The 22,341-nt window shown below is 42.7% G+C and overlaps 3 protein-coding genes across 9 annotated transcripts in view; 1 reads left to right on the forward strand and 2 right to left on the reverse strand.

Moving 5' to 3' along the window:
• Positions 1-944, reverse strand: part of LOC126084020 (acylphosphatase-1) — a 45,558-nt gene extending 44,614 nt beyond the window's left edge. For 2 of the 4 annotated variants that reach the window (XM_049898165.1, XM_049898162.1), the window contains exon 1: positions 699-944. In XM_049898165.1, coding sequence (XP_049754122.1) covers positions 699-861 — 163 coding nt within the window. In that variant the 5' untranslated portion in view covers positions 862-944. The remainder of the gene's footprint in view (positions 1-698) is intronic. The other 2 variants (XM_049898169.1, XM_049898170.1) reach the window with 2 other exon arrangements.
• Positions 945-1,065: 121 nt separating this feature from the next.
• ZC2HC1C (zinc finger C2HC-type containing 1C) lies at positions 1,066-21,421 on the forward strand. 4 transcript variants are annotated; one of them, XM_049897917.1, is made up of 4 exons: positions 1,122-1,219; positions 2,076-3,429; positions 8,778-8,861; positions 21,314-21,421. In XM_049897917.1, the coding sequence occupies exons 2-4, from the start codon at positions 2,095-2,097 to the stop codon at positions 21,404-21,406; spliced, it is 1,512 nt and encodes a 503-aa protein (XP_049753874.1). In that variant the 5' UTR covers positions 1,122-1,219; positions 2,076-2,094; the 3' UTR covers positions 21,407-21,421. The 4 variants fall into 4 exon arrangements, with proteins under 4 accessions (XP_049753873.1, XP_049753874.1, XP_049753871.1 ...); XM_049897916.1 differs by lacking the exon at positions 21,314-21,421 and having other exon boundaries at positions 1,066-1,143; positions 8,778-9,455; XM_049897914.1 differs by lacking the exon at positions 21,314-21,421 and having other exon boundaries at positions 8,778-9,455.
• The window catches only part of NEK9 (NIMA related kinase 9), a 45,022-nt gene continuing 34,802 nt past the window's right edge, over positions 12,122-22,341 (reverse strand). The window contains exons 18-22 of the mRNA XM_049897913.1: positions 21,391-21,450; positions 18,939-19,144; positions 17,696-17,857; positions 16,243-16,449; positions 12,122-14,818 (exon numbers count right to left, since the gene is read on the reverse strand). Coding sequence (XP_049753870.1) covers positions 14,696-14,818; positions 16,243-16,449; positions 17,696-17,857; positions 18,939-19,144; positions 21,391-21,450 — 758 coding nt within the window. The 3' untranslated portion in view covers positions 12,122-14,695. The remainder of the gene's footprint in view (positions 14,819-16,242; positions 16,450-17,695; positions 17,858-18,938; positions 19,145-21,390; positions 21,451-22,341) is intronic.

Genomic DNA, 22,341 nt, shown 5'->3' on the forward strand with positions numbered 1-22,341 from the left:
AAGTCAGGATGGAGGAAGGCATGCTGGGAAATTCTGCCAGGGCGGAGGGAAGCAGTGGGAGACGACAGGCAGGAAGGGCCCACTCTTAATTAAGATGATTGGGACCGTGAGAAGTATAGAAAACGCCTGGAACTGCACATACGTTGGCAGTAAAGAGTCAACTAGTAATGAATACAAGGGATAAAAGGATTGCCCTGGAGGGCCCACCAAGGAATTTCTTTGTAACACGTGAAGGCTGTAATATGACATGCTGTAGTATTAACACTGACTGCTGCTGTCTACATCATTTTCCATGTGCAGGAATCTTTTGAGTAGTTACAAGAAAAAAGTCAGATGTCTGTTCCAAACAGCTTACACAAGTGAAGTGAAGTGTGAAGAAGACAAATAAACTCTCTTCTGATGTTAGCAATTTATACAGTATCGTTTACTGTTGAAACCAGGTTATAATGATTATTTTCAATCTGGCAGTTAACTTTGTTATCATTACATTTGGCTTAGTCATTTCTGGGTCCTTAAGAAGACCAGGCCAGAGTGACAACGTGAAAAGAACACATCGTAAAATCAAAATAATTAAATTGGCCACAAAAACTCTTCTGAAAAGATACTGCGTAGCAAAACCTAGCCAAGTTGCTACAATTTGACTGCAAGCTCAAACCTATCGGCGAGGAAAAGCACGAGAGATAGTAATACAGCCATACCTGGGGCCTGTGCACAACAGCCGAGAGTGCTGAGAAAGACTATTAGAAGGCCTGCTCCAGCCAAGTGGGTGGACACCGGAATCTGGCAGCAGAATGACTCCAGGGCACATCTAGGGGCTACATCCTTTGCCAGAGAAGGGCACACCCCACGGTCTGGGAACATCGTTCTCAGAAAAACTGCAAGTTCTTTTTTGACAGAGCCCCGGAAAAGCTTCTCCCGCCCCCACCCCCGCTCCCCAAGGAGTTGAAGACTTGGCAGAACACCGGGTCCAGTGACACAGGCTGAGCGCGCTGGCTGCCCCCGCCTCTCCCGACCGCGCGGACTGCGCCTGCGCGCGCTTCCTTGGCGGCGTTCCCGGCGGGAGGCGGGGCTCCGAGCGCTCCACGCCCCTGTCGCCAGGCAACCGGAGTAACAGAGGCCCGCCGAGGGCGCCTGCGCAGCACGGTCGGTAGGGGTCCTGCGGTCCGGTAGACTAGGTCCTGGGGCTTACTCCGAGCGGGAGCGGTCCCCGGAGCCTCAGGTACGGCGGAGGGGAGGGGAAGACATGGGGTCAGCACCTCGACGTCCTGACTGCCCAACCGCCAGGGGCAGGGAGCGAGGGCCTGTCCCCGAAAGTGGAGTCCCCAGTGGGGGCGCCCGGTTGACCCCCCAGGACCGAACGTGACTTCCGCTTTCTGGATCTAAACGCAGCCGCGGCAGAGTCAGGTGGCCTCTACCTCTCAGGGTACACTCTCGCCGCTGTCTGCCCGCGGGGACTCCTTGGATGAGGGTTTGACAACCAGGCGCCGGTTCCTGGCCCTGAGCGGCCTCTGTGCACTTTGGAACCAATTATGGTCCCAGCAGGAGGGAACTGGACAGCTCTTTATGCCAGTCACTTAACTCGGGGCCGCCGCTTTCTAATTTGCAAAGTGGTGGAGCGGGACTCGAACTCCTAAGGTACCTAAGCTCCGGTCATGTAACTCTAACTGGCTGAACCCCTCAGTTTACAGGTAAAGAAACTTGGGGCCCGCAGGGGGCGGGTCGCTTAACCTGGGTCACGGACCTAAAACCTGACTTCCAATCCAATGCTCTTTTCACCTACTATGAATAATACTGTGTACGACAGGAGCAGCCACTGTGTATGGCAGAGGTTGGTCCTGGTGGAAAGGAAAGCTAGGGGTAGGAAGGCAACACTCGTGTCACATTTGTTATTCTATCTTTAGGGGCTCACATAATAGGCACTGACAAAATGCTAATTGGATGGAACTCTGGCAGACCCAGCACCACTGTCCCAAAAAAGTTTAAGGGAAAACGTGGGTTGGGCAAATGTAGGAAGTTTACTTTAGCAGCCTGGAGTGAACCTCAGACAAACTCTTCACGTTTTAACTCTCCCCTAGGCTTCAGTCCAGGCCCTGAATGGCTGGTCTCCAGTTGGCACCACATCTGCCTGTGGGCGTTATGCTCCCATATAATAAAACGGAAGCTTCAGGGCTCCACTCAACCAAGCAAGACCTTTATGAACAAAGTGACTCTTCCCAGCGGTCCTCAGTGGGGCACCAGAGAGACAATATTCAGCGGAAGCTTTGGAGCAACAAAGAGCTGGTGCTGGATAGTCTCTACACTCACCCCAAATGGAACACGCTCACAAAAGCCGGGAGTTACTCTTATCCCCGCTGTGCTGGAATCAGCCAGCAAGATTCAGGAACCAATTCCCAGGGCCAAGGAAAGGATTTGTTTTACTCCTCAGACCCTCAATCCTGGCATCCCAAAGCAAATAACCAAGACACCATCCCCTTTACAAAGAAGCGAGTTGGGGTAGACCGGGCATACCCACTGAAACCTGTGGTCTACCGGAAGTCTCATAGTACAGGTGAGACTGGTGCTGATGAGGATCAGAATGTCTTTTCAAGGCCCCCTGAGCCAGGAGACTTTTCATACAGCAGCTTTGGTTCAAGGAACCAAGTGAATTCATCTGTGGTTGGTCCTGTTCTTGTTGCCATGCAGGGGCAGAGGGTCAGGGCAAAGCTTGACAGGACTGAGCGGATGCAGATCCAAAGACTAGAAGCTGCAGGGGAGAGCTTAGAGGGGGAAATCCGAAGAAAGGAGACCCTCCTGAGGGAAAAGCTGAAGAAGACGGAGAAGGAACTCAGACGAATCCAGAAGGAAAAGGAACAGGCCGAGGGAAATGAAAAAAGAGAGCTACAGAGAATGACACTCTCCAGGAGGAGAGGTAAAGATAATACTAGCAACACCACGTACAAACCTGTCTTCTCTCCTGAACTCAGGCCTGAAGAGGTGTTCAGCAGAGACAGGAGAGAGAGTGAAACTCGGGGACAGTCGAAAGAAAATTCTAGTCCATTCCAGTTCCCTGATTATGGGATACAGAGGCTCAAAAGGGAAAGACTGATGGCAAGCAATAACAAAATCCAAGACCAAGTCTCAGGGCCATCAACAGAGAAATTTTCTCAGCCTTCAGAAGCACCAGGCAATGCTTTGTGGAGATCCACCAGCAATTCCAGCCTGTTCAGGGGACCAGACTCCTCAGGCTACAGCTGTTCCTCTGAAGAGCCCAAACTCGGCGAGTGCAGCCACTGTGGACGCAAGTTTCTCTTGCTCAGGCTGGAGAGACACTCCAACGTTTGCAGCAGGATGCAGGGTTCCAAGAGGAAAGTGTTTGATTCCTCCAAGGCCCGGGCTAAGGGCACAGAACTAGAGCAGTACCTGAACTGGAAGGGACCAGCCTCAGTCAAGGTAATGAGAGCCATATCAGTTTGACTTTATGTGAAGAGTATTTTAAGGGTCTGTTATATCCTCACCAGTTTCCTTTAGAAAAATTTCATGTGTCATGTAGGGAGAAGGTGAGCATTAATATTTATTAGTTGCTGCCCATGTCCACTCACTGTGATGGGAGCTTTTTATATCCTCCTTACCACACTTTGTGAAAATCTCATTATCTCTAATTTTATCAGTTAAAAAATCCAGGCTCAGAGAGGGTAAGTAACTTACTTAAGGTCACAAACAGTTTTAAATAACAGAAGCAACATATAAATTTGGGTCTGAGTGACTCCAAAATTTAGGCTTCAAGTATGTGCTCTTGATTATAATCATAATAAATGTTTACTGCAGAAAACTTAAAAAACCATATATATATGTGTGTACATATATAAAATATTTTACCTCCCTGAAAGAACTCTTTGTTCTTTGCAACATACTCTGCCACATCCCAGGACTATGATCTGTTCCCACTCCTGCGACCTTACCTATTCTTACAAGAGTAGCTCAGTCTTGATATACCTTCTTGGTAAATACATGAAATGCAAGCAAGTTTGGAATTCTTCTTCTCCCCATTTAGAGTGTAAACACCTTTCTTTTTGGTTATCTTTCAAAATGTCCCGAGCTGCAGAAAAGCCAGGTTGTAAAAAGTAAGGATTTCCATACTTACATGCTAAGTTTAGGAGAACTTCATAGTCACATTTGAACAGTCAGATCTAGAATAAGCCCACCTCCCTGACTGCCAAGGTTATGCAACTGGGTTTGCAAAATGTGTTTCTGAAAGTGTGATACACTGACAGACTTTTAAAAAATATTTTTCTTTTTATTGTTGTAAAAATATATATAACAGATTTACCAATTTAACATTTTTCATGTGTACAATATAGTGACATCAATTACATAAATCATGTGCAGCCATCATCAATATCTGTTGCCAAACTTCCCGTCACCATAAACAGAAACTCACTGCTTCCTAAACAATGGCTTTCCCCTTTCCCCCTCCCTCCTGCCCCTGGTAACCACTCATAAACTTCAGTCTCTATACATTTGCCTATTCTAGATCATTCATATGATATTGAGACATTTTTAATAATTTTAGTGGGACTTAGGAAAATATAACAACATATTATGCCCTTGTATTAAAAGAAAAATATTAGATAATTAATAGTAAAGGAGGTGAAGTGAGAGTGGAATGCAAATGAGAAAGTTTGGGAAGGCCCAGGCCACATGATCTCAAAGACCCTAGTGCTGATATTCTAGCAAAGCATGAGAGTACCATTGTTTTCATTTCCTTCCAATCCTCCCTCTGTGGCCCTAGCACCTCTTGTCCGTCAGGACTACAGTTTCTGTGTGTATTGCCGTTACAAGTATTTCTCGGTTGGCATTCCTTCAGTATAATTTGAGAGATTACCCCGAGAAAGTTCCTTTTGTGTTAAGAGATCATCTCCTTGAAATCTAGTTTCCAACAAGGAGGCAACATTTTAGCTCTTGAGATAATAATATGACTGTCAGTTCTTGTTCTTTCCTGTTTTCTTTCTGGTCAACCCAATAACCCCCGGGGTATTCTCTGTCCCACTATTTGTCGTTGTTAGTTGCCACTGAGTCAGCTCCAACTCATGGTGACCATATATATATATATATATATATATATATATACAGAACAAACTACTACCCAGTCTTGCATCATCTTCATGATTGTTGGTATGTTTGAGTTCATCGTTGTGGCTCTGAAGTGCCTCTAACCAGGGCTTCGATCTGGTTCTTTCTGGTTCGAACCCCTGCTGGAAATTTGCATTTCTGACAAGTTCCCAGGTGATGCTAATGTTGCTGGTTAGGGCCCAATTCTGACAACCACTAGTAGAGCAGTGGTTCTCAAAATTTATTATACCTAAGGATCACCTGGGGATCTTGTTAAACTATAGATTCTGATTTGGTATATCTGGGATGGAAATGCAAATTCTCAGGAGGGGTTGAAGCTGGTGGCATCCAGGAACCCTTAAAATAACAGAATTCTTTTAAAGAAGAATTCCAGCTTAGGGGGCTCATCTTCCAGCACTATGCTGAACAATATTTTGTTATGATCCATAAGGTTTTCACTGGCTAATTTTTGGAAGTAGATGGCCAGGCTTTTCTTCCAAGTCTGTCTTAGTCTGGAAACTCCACCATGGGTGACCCTGCTGGTATTTGAAATAATAGTAGCATAGCTTCCAGCATCATAGCAACATGTAAGCCACCACAGTAAGACAAACTGACAGATTGGTGGTGGTGTCCCACTATAGGGGTTTATTTTGGGCCAGGACCTTAAAAAGCATTTTGTGTTTCTTAAATTCATAAATACAGTAGCAATGAAGCAAAATAATTGGGATCCTGAGATCAGACACTTCCCAGCTTTGTGGAAACTAATTTTGGACTAGGTGTTGCATTAAGGACACCAAGGCAGAAGGGACCTGGATTGAGACATCCTTTGAATGTCCCAAGTCTAGCCATAGCTTTCTGCCTCCGGACACTGAGTGTCTCCTTGTCTTTCCTCTAGTGTACTCACACGAACAGGTGATTTTCCTTGTCTCCTTTAATCATCACATACTGGACTGTGAGCATCTGAGGGTAGAGACCATGTCTTACTCTTTGTATTTTGCATGAAGCTTACCCACCCGTTACCGCCCAGTCAATTCTGACTCATGGCAACCCTATAGGACAGAGTAGAAGAGTCCCATAGGGTTTCCAAGGAGTGCCTGGTGGATTCGAACTGCCGATCTTTTGGTTAGCAGCTGTAGCTCCTAACCACTATGCCACCAGGGTTTCCCCACAGAGTTTAGTGCTCAATAAATGGTAATTGATTAAAGTTCCTGTATAATACTTAAAATATAGATATCACCCTTGAGGAACTTGTCCCAAATTCTATTCTTTTAAAGGTTCCTAAATGCCACCTTTTACACTCTGATTCTCTTGTCTGTCTCTGTAAGAAACTTTCCTGATGAATCCTTCCTTTCCCTTTGATAACATCTCTTCATATTTTCATCACTAATAATGTCAATGTTTTTTAATAACGTCAAATCACCAGTTATTTGTCTTTTCTTTTTAAAAGTAATTTTATTTTAATCAAAATGATATGTGCATGCAGTTTTAAAAATCATATAGTAATAAGTGACCTAAAATGCCCTGGAGCAAATATGCATCTGCATATTTCAAAATAATAGGCTTATTTTCCTGACTTATCCATTTTGCACATTATCTATTGACTTCCATTTATGGAAGCTGTGTATAGCTGTCTTTCACATCTCTCCCCTGCTTTTCTCTTTCCACTGTCATTGAATCACAGTTTCAGGTTCAATCTGCAGTCAGCTTTCATATCATAATGACCATGTACGTTTTGTTCACTGATGAGTGAACTAATTCTGCCCTGCCCACGTGCACCTGGAGTTAATCATTGACATATGTTTTCATTTGCTTGGCTTCTAAAAAAAAAAAAAAATAGCTAATTTTTTTTTTCTTTCCCTAAATGACCTATCTGATGTCAAATACCTGTTAATATATATATATTTTTAATGATCAAAAACTCCCATAATGTGTCTGTTTAATTTTTTTTATCCTGGAAACCTCCTTCCCACCACTCTTTTCCTCCTGCTCCAGTCCAGGCTGGTTATACTCTAGGCCTGGTTACTGACCTATTGTCCGGGGACTTCTCTTTGCTTCTCTTATGTGTTGGGTCCCCTCTTTCCATGATCCTCTGTCTTCCTTTTTCTTGACTTCTTGTTTTGCTGACGTTTACTAAGAAAGGTACAGGGGAGGTATATGTTTTGTCTTTACGTTAATGAAAATACTTATCTAATAGCCTCACATTTGATTGATGATTTGACTGGGTATAGAATTCTAAATGGAAAATGACTTTCTGTTAGGCATTTTCCCACTAGCTTTTAGCATTCACTGTTGCTGTTGAGAAATCTGGTGACATTTTGATTCCTGTTTCATTATATGAAACCCATTATGATTTATTTTCTGGAAGCTAATAGGATCCTCTCTTTATTCTGAAATTTTACAGTGATTGTTTTGGATACTTTGTAGGTAGTCTCAATTTCAAGACTTGTGACTTTGAATTCTAGAAATTTTAATTGTATTATTTAATAATCTTATGCTTCTTTTTTTTTTTTTTTTTAAACTCCTATTGGTCAGATGTTGGACTTTCTGGTTGATTTTCTAAGTCTTTAATCTTTTCTACTTTCTTTCTCAATCTTTTATCACTGAGAAATTTTCTTGGCATCATTTTACAACATTTCTATTTAGTTTTTATTTCTAGTTATGAAATTTTGAACTTATAATAGTTTTCTCTGGTTCTTTTTTATAGTACACTCTTGTTTTATGGACACAATCTCTTATACTCCTTAGTTTATATGATTTTTGCAAAAAAAAAAATTTTTTTTTTAATGTATTCTACTACCTGCCTTGGTTGTTTCCTGAGCTTCTGTTCTGTTTGTTTGCCCTTCTTTTGGTCTCTTTCTTGTTAGAGCTTTCTTTAAATACCTGATGATCCTGGGCTTAAAACCTTTTGCCGTTGAGTCAGTTCCAACCCATAGCAACCCTATAGGACAGAGTAGAACTGCCCCATAGGGCTTCCAAGGAGTGGCTGGTGAAATCAAACTGCCAACCTTTTGGTTAACAGCTGAGCTCTTTACCACTGCACCTTGGTTATCCATTCATATTTAAGCTTAGGTGGGGCTTGTTGGCTAGCGGCCTTTGTATTAGGTTTATCAAATAGTGAGCCTTTTAACTGGGGTCCACTAGAGTCAGTGTCCAAAGGCTTTTCTCTGGACAGCGCAGTGCACCCAGAGAGGAAACCTTCAATCTCCTAAGAGGGTACTGATGTGCATGGTACTCTGGGAGCTGGGTGGGGAAGGTGGCAGAGTCCCACAATTGGACTTTCACTTAATCCTCATTTTCAGCCCCAAGATTAATCCCGTTCTCCACTGTGTCTAGATTTCTTGAGTCTGAAACCTGTCAGGTTCAATTTCTCCAAAGAATAAACCTCTGTGAGGGTGCTGGGGGTGTTTGACACTTGGGTGTGCAAGATGGGAGAGGAGCTTGTTTTCAGCCCTGCACTTCCCTCCTTCTCCACTACCTGGTACTCCAACACTGAACCTCTCAGGGTTCTGCTGGGGAAAATGGCTCACTTTTCAGTGGTAACCCCTTCTGCAGGCCCTAAGTTTAAGTGCCTTCACTCTGGCCGGTCAGTTATGACTGTTGCTTCTTTTCTTTTTCTCTTTGAACTTGTGGGTTAAATGCTTTATTTCCTGTCAGTCTAACAGAGACTCAAGATCTGTCTTCTGTTATAGGCAGAACCTCCTCGGAAGAGCAACTGGAGACAGAAGCACGAGTCTTTTATCCGTACCCTCCGTCAGGCTCGAGAGGTCCAGCAGGTAATTGCCAAAGGTGGAAACCCCTCAGACTTGCCCCCCATCTTGCCTGCAGAAAATCCAGACTATATTCAGTGTCCTCACTGTAGCCGCCACTTTGCGCCCCAAGTGGCTGAGCGACACATCCCCAAATGTAAGACCATCAAGAACCGCCCTCCCCCTCCAAGGAAGCATTACAGTTGAGCAGACAACAGTGGAAACCTCCTTGGATAGTGCAGAAGGCTCTGCTTCTCTTCAGCAGTAAATAGGAGGAAAGTAATTTGATGCAAAGCAGAAACAAAACTTTTCCATCTCCCAGATCTGCCTGCAGAGCTGAAATCAGTGGAGAGAGATCATTTTTAAGCCACAGGAGAACGAAGGAAGCCCTAGCTTCCCACTAAATTACCACCTCAGGCTGGTTTGCCTTGTGTTATTTCCCCAATGACTGATGATGGAAGACACTTGAGTAGCAAGCAACCTACATTAAAGCTTTTTTCTCCCAAGTCTGGCCTGTGGTTTGTGCTAGCGAAGTGCCTGCATTTGGTTGTGCCTTCTTGCCTCTGCATGTATGCCTGTGGCTCTGATGAACTCTTTTTGCTCCTGCAGGATGGCTTATTAGGATAAGTTGGTGTCAGAGGATCAGGCACTCAGATGGCATCTCTTATAAAAGAAGTAAGATCTTACAGAAGGCATTATTAATGGAAGTCTATTCTCAACTTCCCTGGTGCATGGTCCTGGCCAAAAGCCAATGAAACTATGTAAGGTTATGGCACCAGCATATCCTAAACCTTCCCTATGGTACACTACGTAATACAGGAAACCTCATCTTTATGTACTTTATGGGGAAGAGATGGGGGGAAAGCACACAATACTCTCTGTGGTGGTTCTTTTCTAATGGGTTTCATATGTTAAAAAAAACAAAAAAAAATTCTCAGTTTCAGCTATTGCTAGCACTGCTTTCAAATCAGGTTGGCTGAATGGATTTTTAAATGTGGCAGCAAAATCCATCATCAGAGCAAGCTGGACATTGCACAGTGCACGTCTCTGCCAGTTAACCACGGTAGAGAGTAAACTTTGAAGGGAAAGGACCAGATCTTTTTAATGTTCTCTGTGTAGAATAGTGCCTAGTGCATGCAGCCTCTATAATTAGGTCCTCGGTAAGTGGGTTTTGGGGATTTAAAATTAAGTAAGATGTGTAAGTCCTGGACTTGCAGAATGGGAGCGCTGACCAGCTAACGTCTGAGGGGGTAGTATCAGACAGGAGTGGTGCTAGCACAACAGATACGAATCCTGGTAGGATTTTTATCCTGGGAGCATCACTCAAGTTGTTTATTTAAAACCCTGGAGAAAAACCACTCAACGCCAGCTGGGCAAAGCAATCACAGACAACTAAATCATACTTTACCCATCAACAAAATGGCTTGCTGCTCTTATTCTACTTCCCTTTGCTGAGTATCTGGCTAACAGATGAGACTGACTGGAAATCTGACTTAAAAGATTTAGCAGCAAAGCTGGGGCAGGCAGGTGGGGTGTGGGGGGGGGCGGTGGGCAAGGATATATGTATATGAAGAACAGCATCTACTGAATTGCTTTGTGCTCTTTTTGTTCCAGGGGGATAGAGGTGTCACATACGGGCCCTTTGGGTGGCCCCTTAAAGAAACCTCTGGTGCCTCTACCCAGACACACTGGATATTTAGTCCAATATGGACATTCTCTGGGCACGTTCAGTGAAGCACACCCTTTCTTTCACACTTGATGGCAAAAGCAATAGATGGCAAGAATGAGCCAAGGTAACAAAGTGGACTGCTTTGCCCCACCAAAAAACAAAACCAAACCATGCCATTGAGTCGATTCCCGATTTGTAGCAACCCTATAGGACAGAGTAGAACTGCCCCATAGGGTTTCCGAGGTTGTAAATCTTTATGGAAGCAGACTGCCACATCTTCCTCCCAAGGAGCAGCTGGTGGGTTCCAACTGCTGACCTTTTGGTTCACAGCTGAGTGCTTTAACCACTGTGGCACCAGGACTCCTTGCTTTGCTTCACAGATGTGTTTTACTTGGCTGGCATGGCATTAAAAATAGGATCTGACTTTTACAAATTGGAACATGGAGCATCTCTTGAAAAACTGGGAGCTCTGGAAACACTGGGCCAACCACCCTGCATAGCATCAACTGGGTGCGGTTCAGAATCAGCTGCTCCTTCAAATAGGACAGGAGCTCCGGATTGCCGTAGCCCCCCTGGCCCACAACACTCACTCATCTGCCTGCCCCTCAGACACCTGGATTTGGGATCCCTGGATGGTATCATCAGGGCTCTCCAGGGAGAATAAAAAAACGGATGGGGAGTGCTTTCTATAGATATAAGCAGTTATTCATTGGTCTGTTGCTAGAGAAATAAATTCAATGCCTTAGTGTTCCCTTTGATCTCTAAATGTTTCCAACCAAATCAAACCAAGCCCACCACTGCCATTGATTCCATCTCACGTGACCCTATAGGACAGGTAGAACTGCCCCATAGTTTCCAAGGAGCGCTTGGTGGATTCAAACTGCTGACCCTTTGGTTAGCAGCCGTAGCACTTAACGACTACGTCATCAGGGTTTCCTCTAAATGTTTAAAAAAATGTTTAGGCCCTGATTATATTGGAAATATCTTTGTCTTTCAAATTTAGCTTGATCAGGTCTTTGGGAAGAGGTAAGGGGCCCTTTTCCTATCTGAGTCTTTTCCTGAATAGCACAGAGAATGACAGCAGATAGTAGCCATATTTCATACATGTCCAAGAATGTTTTGAGCAAGAAAACATAAATTTTAAAGCCCAAAAGGTTAGGCAATGGGGAAAACACGGTGAAACTCACCTGGAAACTCATCTCAGTGTATGCAGATGTGCTGACATGCTGTTCCTTAACAGCAGTGGGGTTTTGTATTTAATGGCAGCACCTTTTAGCCCACATTTGCTTTCAGTCATCAATTTCTTACTCTTCACAACTACACAGGAGGTAGCAGAGACGTGACATTCTCCCTAATGTTCATGATTATTTCCACTACACCACCAGGGTTTCCTGTGTTATGCCAGGAAGATAAATACAGTTCAGCCTCTTTGAAGGAAACCAGTTATATAAACATAAACTGGCATCATCACTTGGGAAAGCCCACTGAAGCTGAGAAGTGCAAGAGATGATCCTTTCTCTTTTAGTGGTTTATACTTTTTTCCCTATATACTTTCAACACTATTTTTTAGAAGTTTTGGAGAAAAAATTTAGTAGTAGAAATGACCCTGCTGGCAAGAATAAATGGGAAAGACACAAAAATTATTTCTGGGCAAGTGTTCTTGCCTGTTTCTGTTACAAGAACATTTATTTATTTATATAAAAAAAATCACTGAATCAAAGATTCACGAAGGCCTAGGATCTGGATGTTTTATGCCCAGTGACTAAGGTCAACGCGCAGGCTTACCGAGGCATAGCACTAGTTGAGAGTTTAAATGTTTATTTAGAACAGAAACGCCAAACCACTCCACCCTCAACCTTTCAAACATTTGGCTAACAATAAGCTAGTTCTTCAGCAACAATGTCAGAGCAGAGGAGTAACTTAGGATATATTATATAACTCAAAAGCAATACTACTGGAAGACTTAAAACACCTAGCACTGCATAAAGAAGAAACATGGGACAAAGTTTAAAGGGGAATTTAGCAGCAGAAAATCATTCAAAGGCACTTCCGCTGCCTCACCTTTCATTCTTCATCCAATGTACGGATACCTGCCACCTCTGACCTGGTTTCTGTTTGCATAGCTATTTGGTGGGAAAAATCATATGGTCATCCCAGGCACAATTTGGGAAAGTGCAAATTGTCTCTAAGGCATAGAACTTAAATTCTCAGCCAGATTAACAGCAAACCTAGACTTCCTATAGGAACATGCTAAAGCAAACCACCGTGGTGTTCCTCTGCTAGGGCAGGGCTCTGGGCCCTTCACTGTCACTTTCATCTCACAGTCTTAGCAACATGCCTGTGTCCCTCAGTCCCATGGCAGAAGCAATACTATGATTAACACCCAAACTGACCCTGCCTCTCAGGCCTGCTGAGATGGTGAGGGATACAGGAACATGAAAGGCCAGTCAGTCCTTAAAAAAAATCAAAGTTGCATTTACATGATGAACCAAAACCCACTGCAAGGGCTTATAGCAAATCCCAAGTCCCCAGAATCTGTAACCTTAATCCAGGGATGGCCCCTTCCCTTATTCCAATAACAGGCTTCAATGATTACATTAGTACTGTTGTACAAGGCTTCCCAGAATTGAGAAAACAATGGGTACATGATACCAAAGAAGATCCCCCTGAACAGAGTTGCCCATCCCCAGAATGGGGTTTTCCCCCGAGCAGCAGCCTTTACACCAATGGTTTTAGGGAAATGGCAAAGTTTCCATTGCACAGGTCCTCCCCCAGCCCTAAACAGATACCAAGCATTCATTTTTTGGTTTGAGGAAAATAAAAATTTAGCTGTTTGCAGGGAAGTAGGATGTGAGACTCATCAAAGCATCCCGTTATCCATATTACTAAAGGAGTGTTTCACAAGGCCAGGTAGAAACGTAAAGCTCACATCCTTAGGGAAACCATCAAATGCTTGCTCAGAATTTTATATGTGAAGTTTTGTTCTTTTTGGATACTATTTCTCTCGTTGGGCATGTCTGTTCCTGTCTTCAGGGACACAGTGAGTACAGGATGAGAAGTAAGCTCTCAGGCAAAGTCCTTTCACTCGGCAGGTTCTGTGTGTCCTGGTAGGCTCCAGGGACTCCCAGAGTTTAGTACTTGCTTTGGGCCACTCAAGTAGGAAAGATGATACAGATTCACCGGTTACAATGATATGGCTTCATGAAACACCAAAAGGGAAAAATACTGACTAGACAAACAAAAAGGGAGTGGTTGGGGCTGCTGATGTCTAGAACCCTAAGAGCCATGGAGGGAGAGGCACAAACCTTCTGAGTCACTCTAGGCGTCTCTAAGGTACAAGCAGAGGCAGCTAAAGGAGGACCTTCTCTCCCTCGTGATTTTTCTCTTAGGGCCATTCCTACTGCCCCACTGACTCAATTCTTCACCTCATCTCTTAGTGGTATCTTCCAAAGCTAGGAAATCCCATACTGCATCAGCCACAGCCTGAAACTCCAGCTGTGTGATGAGGAGGGCCCTGCCCATCCTTCTCTACTTCTCACTGACAAAATTTCAATCAGTCCTCAGAGGAAAAGCAATCTAAGCACACTTCTCCTCCTAAAGCATTTAGCTGCACGAAGTAACTGAACTTTCTGAAAACAAGCCCTAGGTTGGCTCCACCAGACATATTTTCCTGGGCTCAGAGTTCCTGAGAGGGCTCAGAACACTTCAACACTGTCCAGATGACCCTGGATGGGCCACATCTGGTTCCAGCCCACTCCAGCTTTACACTTGTCCCTCCCCTACTCAGAGGTGCAATGCCTGGTGTTGAACTCCCAAGGCAGCTTCCAATTAATGGTGCAAATGATAAATGGGATACAAGCTGCTACCAGCGCAATTAAGGTGAGCACTGTGTCTCCTCTTCAAAGGTGGGATCACCAGATGAGGTACCGAGCTGCTATTGCTATGGCAGTCACTGAGGACAAAGCCAGGGCCATGGGGCCCTTCCATTCTCCAAAACAATAAAATCACTCCTAGATCCTATCTAAAAGGCAATGCCACTCTCCATATGTACAATGGAAAGTGCTTCAGAGCCTCCGCCTTGTGCTCCTTGTCTGCAAGTGAACGAAGCCAGGAAAGCTGCTCTTTGCATTCGGTAAGTGTGCTGTGAAGTTCTTTGGACCCCAGTTTCCTGGGGCTATATAGGCTCAGGAGACTAGAGGCTGGATCGACAGGAGTCTGTTCCCAGGAGGCACCAGGAATCCGAATCTAAGTCAGGCTTTGGATCTACTTCCATTTCTTCCTTTGCTGTCTGAGTTCCTTTGGAATGCATCCTCACCTGTCCAGATAAGACACAGTTCCACATTAATAACAGTGCCACCTAGTCACAGCAGTCTCGCTGGTTCAAGACTATGTATCTTCAATTCCAACCTAAAGTCTTGAGAGGCACTCTATATCACACCCTTAGAGGAAGTCCACATGTTTACATGTGCTGCAGGTATGGTGACAACTGTCCTGGTTGTCCTGGTTTGCCCAGGACTGTAGGGTTTTCTGGAATGCAGAACTCTCGGTTTTAAAGCGGGAACAGCCCTCGGCAAAACAAGTCTCCTGCCCACCACAGCTGTCAGTCACCTCACCTTTACCTCAAGTGTGTATACGGCTTTCCCAAGTACTTTCATAGACATTCTTTCATTTATTCCTCAAAACAACCATACAAAGTGGACATTTATTATTTTCTTCTTCTAGCTGAAAAACCAGGACTCAAGAAACAAAGTAATTTGTCCAAACACGTACAGTTGAACTCTATTTCCTTACTCCTAGTTCATTCTATATAGAGCAATGATTATTATTATGATTACTATTATTTATTGCAAATGCTAAAGTATTTTTACCAAAAATATTTAACCTGAATGTAATCAAGCCTTTAAATCTAACTTCCAGTTTACAGAAAAACCAGGGTAACAGAAGAACAAGTGAACACCTCAGGAAAACAAAACAAATCCAGAATGTGGGACAATCTATTACATATCTGGCCTGCCTTCTTCAACAATTCAATGTCCTAAAAATATATTAAATAAAACAATCAGTGTTGGTGCTAGAGGGAATTGTTCTAGATTAAAAGGCTTAAGAGACATAATCCAATGTAATATGGGGTTCCTGACTGGGTTCTGGACTGCAAAAAAAAAAAAAGTTGTAAAGGACATTTTTGTGGGAAAATTGGAATGTTAACTGGGTTCTGGGTGAAAATTGAGAATATTAATGTCAATTTGTTTAGATATGATAAAAGTATTGTGGTTACCCAGGAAAATGTCTTTATTTTTGTAGATGCATTATGAACTATTCAGGGGTGAGTTGGAATCGACTTGATGGTGATGGGGTTTTTTTTTTTCTTGGTATCATGATTCTTATAGTTTACTTTAAAATGGTTCAGTAAAATAAACAAAACGTATACATATTTGAAGCAAATACAGCAACATGTTAACAACTGTTGAAACTAGCTGGTGAACATATGGGTGATCACTGTACTGTAATATTTAAAATTTTTCATACTAAAAAGTAAAAGAAAAAGCAATAGAAGAAGTCAGGTGATGAAAGTAACTCAATCCAGGCACCTGAACAAGGCCCAAGGGTTCTGGGATTCACTACAAAAGTTACATTATTAAAAGATAAGTACTTGCAAAGGAATAAGCCTATTTTAGTGTTTCGTTTCTGTGATTCCTCAAAATAGACTTCTAAAATAAATTATTTTTTTAAGGCTCTTACCTTCTGCCCTCCTTCCAATTTCTTGTTCTGGAGTTGGGTAAAAATCTGGAGATTTTCTTGCTGTAGCTTCTGTTGTTCAGCCAGACACTTTAACACTAAACCCTGCAGCCTCTCAACTTCCACCTGCAGAGTGCTACACGCACAGGTAGGGGGCGTTAGCGGTGTTCCCTTCCCAGCACAAATTACTGCAGAAGTCAGCCGAGGAGGCTGTAGGGACGAGAGAGAGAGATCACAGGAGGTCCTGCCCAAGTGCCAACCCAAACTTCAAGTACACTCAAATTTTACTTTTAAAGTAACAAGATAAAACATGGAAGTATACACAAAAGAAACAAAAACACCGGGATTACAAGAGCAGCTGACTCTAACATAACACGGCAAGAGAACTCCCAGTTTCCATGTGTTATGAACAACAATCACCGATTCTGGGGGGCTTTGCAAAAAATTTTAAAGTGTATTAACATCCTCTCATTTAAAATGCTAAAGTGGGGAAAAGCGTATTTTGATTTAGAACAAGTCCTTCTGATACAGTGAGGATACGGTGTCCTTATGATGGAAGTGAGGGCACTGTGATCCACAGGGTCACTACTCAGGAGACGGAGTGGATCACACTTAAGAAGAGATTTCAGAAGTATTTAGTAAACAGGACGACCAAATCAATTCTAGAAGGCTAAAATGACAGAGGTCTTCAAATATTCATCTTGAAGTTTCACAGGTTTTATTACCTCTTCTGGAAAGCTTTTCAGTAGTCCCAGTCTGGATCATTCTCCCTTCTACTGTATTTTGCTTATAGCAGGGGTTCACAGACAACAGCCCATGGGCCAAATCCAGCCTACTGCCTGTCTTTGTAAATACAGTTTTACTGGAACACAGGCACACTCGCTCATTACACGTTACCTATGACTACTTTTGTGCTACAATGGCATAGTTGAGTAGTCACAAAAGAGAGTGTACGGCCTGCAAAGCCTAAAATAATTAGTATGTGGCCCTTTATAGAAAAAGTTTGATGACCCTGGCTTACAGTTTTATTGACCACAATCTGGCTTCTTATCAAGGTTAGGTGTTGCTCCCTCACTAGACTACAATGAGCATTACTACTTACTTATTTAGAGTCTCCAACCCAATCTAGCAGTGTCATGCTTGCTGAACTGAACTTGGATTTTGGAATTTCAATTTTGGTACTTTTGAAGCAGAGAGAAGAGAAAGACAATCCTCTGGTGTAGAAAGGCATTAGCCTGTCAGAAATGTGAAAGGATAAATTCCTTCCTGAGCAACTCAGTGTAGTCTTGGGCGAGGCTTTAAGCACTACTGAACAGACAGTATAATAAGTTGATCAATGCAGGGCAGCAGAGAGACCAATGAAGACACAAAAGTTTCCGCTGAGGCCAGGAGAACTGGGCTCAACTCACAGCCACTGTTTACCTAGTTGTGATTCAAAGGCAAAAAGCTTAGTTACCCAGGCAACTCCTGGAGGCTTGTGTTCTGAAGGAGCTTCAGAGGCCACTTTGAGTTCTTGCAGCTCTTCATAGGGCAGGGTATCTTTCTCAGATTCTGAAAAAGCTGCACTCAGGGGAGAGGGGCTGTCAGGCATGGGGATGAATTCTGCGTTTTCCAGCTCCTATGCATATGAGAAAGAATCTTAGCAGTTACGTTTGCAACAATTTACTTTCTCCCAAGTTCCCTTCTCTTGCTATAGCTTTCACTCTGTCATGCCACCAGCACCCTCTAGTGGGCAGGACTATTGTGGTTAACAATATATCTCACCCTAGTTGCTGACAACTTGCCATCTCACCTCAGAGGGTTAATAGTAATGCAATGCAAACTCAAAGTCAAGAACACAGTCCGGAGTGTCCCCAACACACTTGTCCTACATATTCAGCAAGGTGGGAAGCTCTGAGGTGGTGGCAGTGAGGCAGACCGCCAGGCTGCTAAGGGCTGGGGCTGGAACTAGACAGAGCAGTGTACGTTTCCTCCTCTCATACTCCTCAAATAACTATCAGATTTAGTCTTTTTGGAAAATCCTTTTTTTTTTTTTGGTAAAAAATTTAAGATTTCACAGACTGTAAATGTTCACTGTAGAAAATAAAAAATATAAATGGGCAAAGGAAGGTAATAAAAACCACCAGTAATTCTGTCACTCAAAGATAACCACTGTTAAAATATTCAATATACTATACAGTTTTGGAGACATGCTTCTATGCATTACATATTTTCTAGGAAAAAAGAGACCATACTGCTCAGATATTCCATCCTTGCTGCGTATCGTTATGTTGTGAACAACTTTCCACATAAATAAATATGCTCCAACATTTTCAATGGCTGCACCTCAATTTCATAAACCATTTCCCTAATGTAAACTATTTCACCTGTCCCAATATTCCACTTCTATAAACCAGAGTAAAAAATCATAGGTTGATCTTTGCTCACATGTACTACAAAAACTGCCTTCAGCAGGGAAGGTTGTATTAAATTACATTCACTTAAACAATATGGGTATGAGAACATTTTATGTATCATCTTGTAGTAAAGAAAAGAATGGGATATTTGGTAGAAATATTTCCAGGCAGAAATCAGAGAACTAGAAGTCTGCTGCAAGACAGTTTAACAGGACCTGAGAAACTGAGAGATCCTGACAGCTCCTTCTGCTCCTTGCAAAGGGCCTGATATTTTATCTAATGTGCGTCTGCCAAAGCAATTACCTTTCGAAGCCAGCCAGGACAGGAACTGCTGGCCCCACTACTGACCCCCACGGCCTCAGTGGGACTGATTAAACCTTCCATTCCTCGGTCTGCTTCCATCGTTCCTCGGAAGCCTCTACTTGGATCAGGAGTCTCAGATTCCTGCCGACTGTCCTCCTCTTCACCGCCACCACTGCCGCCACTTCCTGGGCTGGAGCTTTGAACCACTGACAAATACACGGCACAGAAGTAGAGACGTTTGCTATGAGACAAGATTTACCATCCTCCAGCCCCACTTATCCCAGGAAAACCCATCAGTTGATGTCAAGCTGATTATCATTCAGAGCAACTCATGTGCGTTAGAGTAGACCTATACTCCAGTGGCTGAATTTTTGGAAATAGATCACCAGGCCTTTCTTCTGACCTGCCTCTGGGTACACTTGAACTACCAACTTTTAGGTTAGCAGCCAAGAGCATTAACCGTTCGCACCAACCAGGGACTCCTACCCCTGGAAAGGTTTCTAGAATTGCATGATGTGGAACAGCAATAGTGCAAGTCAGATACAAGTCACTACATTTTTAGTTTTTAATGTAAGGTATTATGAAGATATTGGTATACAAATACCTGATTCCTTTGTATCATCCAGCACATTCCAAGTTACCCATATGAACTAGCTCATGTGTGGTAAAGAAATGAACTCAATCTTAATATGGGCTAAAGGAAAACAATTAAGAAACTAAATTCGCCAAAACTAAAAACAACTGCATGGCACAGTCTAAGGTTAAGTGTAAAGGACCGTTTGCAATCGCCTGCTATCCTGATCCTGCTGAAGCAGCAGACGGGAAAATGCCAAGACAAGCTCTGAAGCTTGCTTTTTTGTTTTAAATGGCTTTTTAAAATTATGTTATATTTGAGGAATACGTAAGACTATTCTCCTAAGACTATTTTAACATATATGTAAGTTTTGATGCCTAACAATAAACTTACATGGCTCCACCACCTGAAGAACTAGAATTGTGCTATCCACTAGCCATATGTGGTTTTAAATTTAAATAAAATGAAAAATTCAGTTCCTCAGTCACACCAGCTACTTTTCAAGTACTCAAAAGTCGTATGTGGCTAGTGGCTACTATACTGGAAAGCACAAATAGAGAACAGTTCTATTACTGCTGAAAGATCTATTAGTGCTGAACACTACCTCTGTCACTGTTATCTGTCTTATGAATTCCTTCCTTCTCTGGCCTCCGACCCAGATGAAAAGACTCTGAGGAATTTTGTATTTAACACTTCCACTTAAAAAAAAAAAAAAAAAAAAAACTCTATCACATATTTATATATCCTTAAACAATCGTTATTTATTTTGCTTGTTTTGGAACTTTATTAAAAAGGTACGTAGAGTGCTACAAATTGCTTTTTACACTCTACATTATGGAAATATTTGTGGATGTTCATTTTCACTCCTGTATAATATTTCACTGGGTGGTTATAACAAATTCCAGCAACAAATATTTATTGAGCAGTTACCATGGGCCAGGCGCTGGCTGCAAATAAAATTAATGAACAAAAAAGACAAAATTCCCCTGCTCTTGTGGGGTTTACATTTTCCTGCCAATGGATGTTTGCTTTTAATATTATGTTTTTCCTTTAAATACCACTCCTGCAAAACAAAACTGTATCAGAACAGCTGTGCTTAGCAGAAAGATGTTTTATCGTTTGCATCAGATATTAACATGCACAAATAGATGCTGAACAATGGACTATTCAAGTAAGCTGATAAAAGATGTGATAGGTTTGTGTGTGAAATGTGTGAATGAAAGTTCAATAAGTCTAGATCAGACTTTCAACTGTTTCTTTTTGGGGAATTAGTCTGTTTCTGTTCTGGTTCTTTTAACTGTTGCTTCAACAAAATATCAGAATCCAGGTACTGAAACATCAAAGACTACAGAGATTCTGACAGGTAGAAAAACCAAACAGAACACAGACTGAATTTTCTGGCATGGTTCCAAATAATAGAGAGCCATGAAGAAAACAATCAAAGGAAAATTATCAGAGCCTTGGCCTGATCTTCCTAACAGTGTTAGCTGAGTCTTAATTCCAAGGGCCTGTTTTGAAAGACTATTTCTGTAGGCTGGAATTCCCCTGGGAAAACCATGGAAGTAAAGGGCAGAGAGAACCCATAGCCCCTAGGATTGTAAGGAAAAGAACAATACATAAGTCACATTATAATGTAGGGCAAGCCACTTAATTATTTCCATATGCAGGGAGGCAGAGATGCACTCTCCCTCTGACCACAACATAAAAGTCATAACTGATTGCAAAACCCACCAAAATATGATCCTCCCTCTTAATCACTGTATTGCCCATTTCCCAAAGAAATTCCCTATTTTCCTTTCAGTTTTGGAGGCTGCATGAAATCCAACCCAAAGACCCACACTTCAGGAAACCACTGGTACCTGAGACGTGGTTACTTACCAGTTCCGATGGATAGGCCACTGCTATTGGAACGGATGGTCTTAGAATTCAATACTTTCTCTGAGGAAAAACATTCAATAGGTAAGTGCTGTATACAGATAAAGCCTGGAAAAGTGAGAAGACTAGCACAGGGAGATAATTGAGGAAATAACTACTATCCCTGATGCCAGATGACTTTATAATTATTAGTTATTGCTTTAGAAATTAATATCATAGGCTAAGCACCACTAGCTACTTGAACTATATTCACTATCTAAAGCAGCAATTTTTCACCTTGGCTGTTCACTGGAATCATTGGGAAGCTTTAAAAAGTAATGATGTTTAGGTCCCATCCCAGAGGCTCCGACTGAATTGGTCAGGGGTTGGGTCTCGGCAATGAGATTTTAAAAACTCCCCAGGGGATTCTAATGTACGGCCCAGGTTGAGAACCACTCATCTAAAAGGATGGACTTGTAAACCCTTACACAACAAACCACGACAAGCCACTGCCGTCCAGTCAATTTCAACTCATAGCGACCCTACAGGACAGAGTAGAACTGCCCCACAGGGCTTCCAAGGCTATAAATCTTTACAGAAGCAGTCTGCAACATCTTTCTCCCTTGGAGCAGCTGGTAGGTTACAACTGCCGACCTTTTGGTTAGCACCTGAGCACTTTAACCACTGCGCCACCAGGGTTCCTTAACCCTTACACAGGCCTTTATAATTTGTTCATAACACAGTAATCTTTATGCAGAAAGCATTTATGATTTAAGTTTTCTTTTGAAAGGTATACTAAATGTTTCTCACAAAGCATGAACTCAGGTAAGTAATTACTGGATGACGAGATATAACAAATACTATGGAAAGTGGGGCAGAGCCCAAAGTTATCATGTTGCAGAATGGTCAAGAAAGTAGCAGGTAACAGAGTTCTGGAAATGACAATGTTCTGTCCCTACCACTAGGTATGGCATC

The sequence above is a fragment of the Elephas maximus genome, chromosome 10 (assembly GCF_024166365.1).
Source record: "Elephas maximus indicus isolate mEleMax1 chromosome 10, mEleMax1 primary haplotype, whole genome shotgun sequence".
Taxonomy (NCBI): Eukaryota; Metazoa; Chordata; class Mammalia; order Proboscidea; family Elephantidae; genus Elephas; species Elephas maximus.